This window comes from Trachemys scripta, chromosome 2 (genome assembly GCF_013100865.1).
Source record: "Trachemys scripta elegans isolate TJP31775 chromosome 2, CAS_Tse_1.0, whole genome shotgun sequence".
Lineage (NCBI taxonomy): Eukaryota > Metazoa > Chordata > Testudines > Emydidae > Trachemys > Trachemys scripta.
The window spans coordinates 277,130,777-277,137,221 of NC_048299.1; the positions used below are offsets into that span (position 1 = coordinate 277,130,777).

At 53.0% G+C, this 6,445-nt stretch overlaps 1 protein-coding gene across 1 annotated transcript; it reads right to left on the bottom strand.

Moving 5' to 3' along the window:
* Nucleotides 1-3,704: 3,704 nt before the first annotated feature.
* Nucleotides 3,705-5,874, bottom strand: ARC (activity regulated cytoskeleton associated protein). Its single transcript, XM_034763713.1, has one exon. The coding sequence runs from the start codon at nucleotides 5,332-5,334 to the stop codon at nucleotides 4,117-4,119; it is 1,218 nt and encodes a 405-aa protein (XP_034619604.1). The 5' UTR covers nucleotides 5,335-5,874; the 3' UTR covers nucleotides 3,705-4,116.
* Nucleotides 5,875-6,445: the final 571 nt, after the last annotated feature.

Consider the following 6,445-nt stretch of genomic DNA (forward strand, 5'->3'; position numbering starts at 1 on the left):
TACTGAGCACTGCAAAACAGAAAAGATTTTTACCCCGGTGGTCTAACTAGCCCCCAGTTTCCTGTGGCATCCACATAATCTGGTCCCCGGGCATTTTTGCTGACTGATCATTGGAGTATGCATCAGATATCATCAGTTCAGTCAAAATGTAACAAAATGCTGCAGAATTTGGTTATTGGGATTGATTTGGTTGCTCAGCGCACATACACACACACACACACACATATGGGACGGGTGGATTTGGAAGAAATAAGAACCGACCCGACCCTTCAACCAACACATGAACCAAAACTTTCTTGAAGTTCAAAAAAGTTGGGTCAATTTTCATTCACATGATTGTTTTTCACACACCATTACACTTCCTGGTTCTGGGCGGAAAGAAAAGCACCAAAGTAGCACAAGAATTACCAGTTCTTGTGGTAATTCTGGCCCATCCAGAATCAGGAAGTGCCTATTATCTCACAAGAGGGTCTGTGCTCGTGAGCAGACTGGCCCAGTTGTGCAGACTCACGTTGTTCAGACAAGCATCTGGCTTCCAGGACGCTTTTCTGAACCTCCAAAGCTATTGAGGTTTGACCACGGCTACCTGCATGAAATGAAACTACCGGCAGTCAGGTCCAATGAGTTAAAACGTTAACAACCAGGAGGGTTCGCGGCCCGCTTGGATCTGACACTTTCGGCAAATTGAATCAGAGCGGGATTTTAGTTCACAACCAAGGATTGAGTCTTTCCTCCAGCCCCCATCAGCCTCCAAATTCCTGGGTGCAGTTACGCCTAAATCAGCAGGGAGTATTGCTCAGTTACAGCACAACTCCAGCGTCCCTGCTGTCCCCAAAGTCCAAGGACCGGCTTGTTCCTTCATGCCAATTTTGCCTTTCCTTCCATCCAGAGCTTGCTCTATTCAGCTTGGCCCAGCTTTGACCAGCTCCCTCTTCGTCTCTTCATCGCTGTGTCTTTAAAGCTGCTCTTTCATCCCATCACCTCTTTCTCTGGTATAAGGCTCTTCTGGGAGCTCTGAGCTCTCCCGTTCTTCCCACTGGAAACAGCGGCTCCCAGCCACACGGAAAGAGTCTCAGCAACAGTAGCACCAATCCCTAAAAGCAACAACAAGCAGGATTAAGTGGAGGGTGCAGGATGGAGCAGGGGCTGGAGGGCAGGGGGGAGGGAATACTTTCAGGGCTAGGCCACCAGGGTGGAGCCCGGGCTCTAGGACCCTGCAGGCTGGGAGTGTCCCAGAGCTCGGGCTTCAACCCCAGTTAGGGTGACCAGACAGCAAGTGTGAAAAATCAGGACGGGGTGGGGAGTAATAGGAGCCCATATAAAAAAAAGCTCCAAATATCGGGACTGTCCCTATACAATCGGGACATCTGGTCACCCCAACCCCAGTCTGGACATCTACACAGCCCCGCAGCCCCAGTTGACTAGCTCCGGCCAGCTGGGTTTTTCTTTTCTGTGTAGACATACCCCGGGTGGCCTGGGTCAGACCCCGATGGCTGCTTGGTGGCCTGAATGTCATAAGCAGAAGACAAGGCTGTGATGCCCACTCCCCCTATCAGGAATCAACTCCTCTGGGTGGTGCATGCAATGGCACCGAGCACCCTTCAGGGGGCACTTGGCATCAGACCCTTTAGGAGGCTGGCACTAATTACCTGGTCTGGGTGTTTTCCTCGGGACTGCAGATGAGGCCCACGGTGGCTTTGAATTCTGACATCCGCTCCCCCTTGCTGAACCCTTGGAATTCAAGCCGTGTGAAGTGAATTCTTCAGAGGAGAGTCTGAGTGAGTCACTGGAACAAAGATAATACCCGTGAGCCGCAGGGACAGATACTACTTTGTACTGACACTCTGTCATCCATTCCCACACACCCCAGCTCGCTCGTGTAAAGATCCCCCTTCTGCGCGGACACGCAGTCAAAGCCAAGCAAAGGTGTCTCCGCAGCAAGGAAAGAACGCTTGCTCTCTGTCCCAGCCATGGGTAAAGTCCCCAGTGCTGAGACTCAACTCATACTGGGCAGGTTACCTTCCCCGGGACTTGAACTTGGAAACTCTTAGTCTAGTAGCTTATTCAGCTGTGCCAAAGAGGGAGCTGATAGGTTGTGTAGCTAGCAGGAGGGGTAATTATCTCTGTTTTAAATGTCCCACCCCTCCCCCTCAGGACATTATCCCACAGTTCAATGCACGTAATTTCCCTTTGCTCAATCTGCTCCCATTACTCCGAGCTATTATACCCCCTTGGGCCATGCTAAGCAATCTTCATCCCTCTCGCTGGCGTTACACGCTTCAGCGGTGCACCTACGTTTAGGGACCAACGTCAGTCTTGGTGCAACGCCCCTGACTTGGGTGTTATGGGACCCCGGGGCTGAGTTAGCGCCTATGACACCTGCCTTAACACTTGCTAATTGCAAAGTGGGGAAGTTGTCTTACCTTCAGCCTCTGGGAAGGTGTCGCGCCCAAAGGCTTGCAGAGCCACCTGGGCAGCTGCGGAGTCCCAGGGAAATTCCAGCTACTCCTTGTAGTTTCTCTTTTCCTCTCACGTGCTGGTGCTGCCTGTTAAATCAGGTGATGAATGCTATGCAGTTGCAAAGTGCAGCTGTGGGTGGTGTGGGGCTCTGTTGCTGGCACACCCCCAGTAAAGCCTTCCTCAGTATGTTAGGTGGGCCTGAAGAGCAAGAAGGTCCAAATGTCCTGTCTCAAAATCCCATCTTCAGGCTTGAGTCAAGCTCTGGTCTTTGATATTTAATGTGGAAAAGTAGCACAGAGCCCAATTCCAGCTCCATCTAGTACCAGTTTGCAGAACGAAGGGGCTGGTTTAGAAAGTCCATCGGTTTTAGACACAGTTCTGCCATCAGATTCCTCAGACCTAGGACATCAGACCTTCCAAAAGCAACGCGTATGTAGATCTGCCATCCAGGAGTCTTCTTTGCAAGCAGGGTCTGGGACCCAACACATATACCACCTCTTAACTTTGTTTCTGCTTTCCTGTAGCAAAGTCCCACAGAAACAGACTGCTGATGTCCTACTGTCCTGGCATCTCCAATGGAGGGGCCTTGCTTTGCTGCTTGGGGGATATTTGCTCTGAGTTCAGAGTGTGTTTGTTTGATATAAAAAAAATAGGAATTTACCCCTGTACAACGTTGGTGCCTTGTCTGATTGCCCCACCTCACATCGCCCAAAGTAGAAAGATCTCTGGCTTATCCCCATTAATCTGCCTGGTCCTGAATCTCAGATAGAGAAGACTAATGCAGCAAGGAACAAAGGTTTAGTTGCGCCCAGTCTAGTGGTGAAACAGCACGTGCTGAATTGCCACCTGGAGGGATGGTGGGGGAGTGAGTTTGGGCTTCCTTCCCCATGGTAGCAGCAGACATGGGATGAAATTTCCCTTGTTGCTGCAACGGCCTGTTGGCATGGGTCACCCACGGGGAGAGAAGGAGCTGGGAATGGAAGAGAACCACTGGGAGGAAAAATGAGAGCAGGTGCCGGGTGAGATACAACGGCAGGTGGTAAAATTGATCAAACCCCTTCAAGTTGCCATTTGCCGCAGTTCTAGGCTCACTTCGAAACCATTATGAACTTTAAAAAAGTTTCCTCCCTGAAGCTTTGGTGGGAGGTTGCGAGGGAAGCGGAAGCCAGTGGCTTCCTCTTGGGCTGGACAAAGCCCCGTCAGTAAGGCAGAGATGGGCAAGAGTCAAAACAAGGATGTTCCACTGAGGAAGGGGACCCCTCTCCAGAGGATACGAGACTGGTGGGTAGGTGGGAACTCTTGGTCAATAGCTGCACCTGTCTGAAGTCCTTGAAAGGCGCCAGCATAGGGTGGCTGCCTCTGCAGGGGGGAACTGTCTAGCTTCCTGCCGAGAGTATCATAAAACTGTCCACCCCACAGTGGTTAAAATTGTATCCTCAGACTTGCCCCCACCCCTGTCACATGACTTGGGTGAGGCAGGCAGCTACGTTCTCACGTGGCCCATCCGTAAACAAAGTTCATTCCTCTGCCGAGGGCCATTGGACTGAGTCCAGCCATGACTGGTCACAGCCAGAACCTCTCACTAAGGAGAAGCTTCCTAAATCAGCCCCCTCCACACCTTTGTATAATACAGGCCAATCCCGTACTTGTACTAGCTCATATCACCGTAGCTGGTGGGGTAGGGGGCTCGGGTTGTGTCTCATCGCTGGCAATGGGACTAGCTGTGGTTGAAGGTGGCAAGCTACTAACCGAGTCCCCTGGCTGATGCTCTGGGGTTCTCTGCGGGGTCGGCTCTTCTGACTGGTCAAAGTCACTTAGGACTTCCTTCCCCCTCTGGATCAACTGCTCTAAGGTCTTGGGCAAGGGGTGACTCAGGAAGCGCTTGAATTTGGGCCGGAGGGTGCCTACCACATACTGGATAATTTCCTCCTCCTCTGCATCAGTGTAGAGTGTCTGATACAGGTCTCTCTTACGCCAGAGGAACTCGTCCAGGGGTTCCCCCTGCTTCTGGGGTAGATCCAGCTCCCGTTTGATGGCATCCCTGGTCAAAGTGCCCTCGCTATACTGCAGGAACTCCTTCTTGAACTCCACCCAGTTCTTGACCGAGTCCTGCTTGTATTCCCACCACTTTTTAGCTGGGCCGTTCATGTGGTTTTGGATCTGAGAGAGCCAGTACTCCTCAGTCCCTCCCACCTGCTTCAAATATTCCTCTAAGTGGCTCAAGAACTCCCGGGGGTCCTCAAAGATCTGGGTCTCCACTGGGGAGGCCGGAGCGTCCTCCGGGGCAGTGATCCACTGGTAGGAGTCGTGGGGCTGGGGCATGCTAGTTATCTCCCCGGGAGAGGGAGTCAGTGCATACATCTGGCTCATGTCAAGGGCATAATCGTAAATCTCCCCGTCATTGCCCCTGCTCTCCGGGCCGCCCACCCCGACGGAGACAGTCTGCCTGGCATGGTCCGTGGGGCCATATTTGCCCCCCATAGACTCCAACCGGTCTGCCCATTTCTCCAGGCGGAAGAACACCTCCCTCCAGACATTCATCTCCCTCTTAACCCACCTCTCCAGGTGGGCAATAGTCTCCTGGCATCTGGCCAGGCAGGCCTTGATGGACTTTTTCCACCTCTGGTTGTCCGTGGATGGGACATGGTCCTCCAGGTTATTCTCTAGCTTCCCCACTGATTTCTGCAAGCCTTTCAGCTCCCGCTCCACCTGCTTGGACACCTCCGTGAGGAGGTGCCGGTGGGTCCTCCTGACATGCTCCAGCATCTCAGCCCTGCACTTCCCTATCTGCAGGATCACGTTGGGCTTATTGGCTACTCCGCGGTGCCCCTGGAAGGTGTGGACGCTCCCATTGGTGATGCTATCCAGCTGCATGGTACCTGTGGCGTGAACAGGCTAAACCAAGCAGCAATGCAACAGAGCTAGTGATAAAGCCCTAGTGGTTACCCGGGGCTTTTAATTTAGTAACACTCCCGCCCTGCTTTTAAATCCTCTCCCGAAAGGCACACACCGCCCTCTCTTGCCTCCCCAAGGATGTCTCACACAAACACAACCGAGTCAGATATCACCCCAAGGAGAGCTGTCCAGTCCCCTTTGCAGCCAGCAGGAGTCGGTGGCAAATTCGTTCAGGCCGTTCCCAGCGCGCAGGTCCCACGTGCCTCGGGTGACGCCGTCACGGCGGTGAGCGTCTGGGAAAGAGAGGGAGTCCCGGCCTGGGATCTCTGGTGTCTGCTGCTCCTCGTCCTGAGTGCGGGATCTTGATCGGCTGAGAGTTCCCTCTGCACGAACACACACACAGCTAGAAGCTGCTTGCTAAGATCCTAGCAATTTCCAATCTGCTGTTAACTTCGAGTGCCAAGTGCCAGTGAAAGCGAGAAAGAGCTCCTTCGCTTCCCTGTCGGAACTGCTACTGTCTCAGGCATTCCCTTGTACTTATACCTCGCCCAGCTCCACATGTAGGCGGCACCCTGCCTCTTCCTCCACTCGCAGCTCCGCGCTCATTGGAGGAGAGCGGGCCCGATGGCTGTGGCAACACAAATCTTGGCAGCCCTCCCTCTGCTTCCCGCCCCCTCGCGCACACCCCCAGCCTCAACGCTGAGAAGCGCTTGAAAGGTTCTGGAGACAGTTGGATGGATGGATGAGTAATCCCACCTTCTGCCTTTCAACTCCCAGAAAGCACTTATTCATCCCTCAACTATTTACTCAGCAAGGTCATCATTAGCATGCTTCCCCCAGCGGCGCTCACAGAGGGGGGAAACGCATATGAATTCAGTGTGTCACACCAAGCCAGCCGCCCACAGTCCCCCGCACACCCCCTGCTCACACACACACACACACACACACACACACACAGGCAATTGTTGAAAATTGTGATAATTCAGCAGAAAGGAGAAAGAGGAGGGAGTGGAGTAGCCGGAGCCACTGAGATTCAAATGAAAACACTCTGGAATTTCTAACGCTCTGGTAGGTGGGAGTTGTTCCAGTC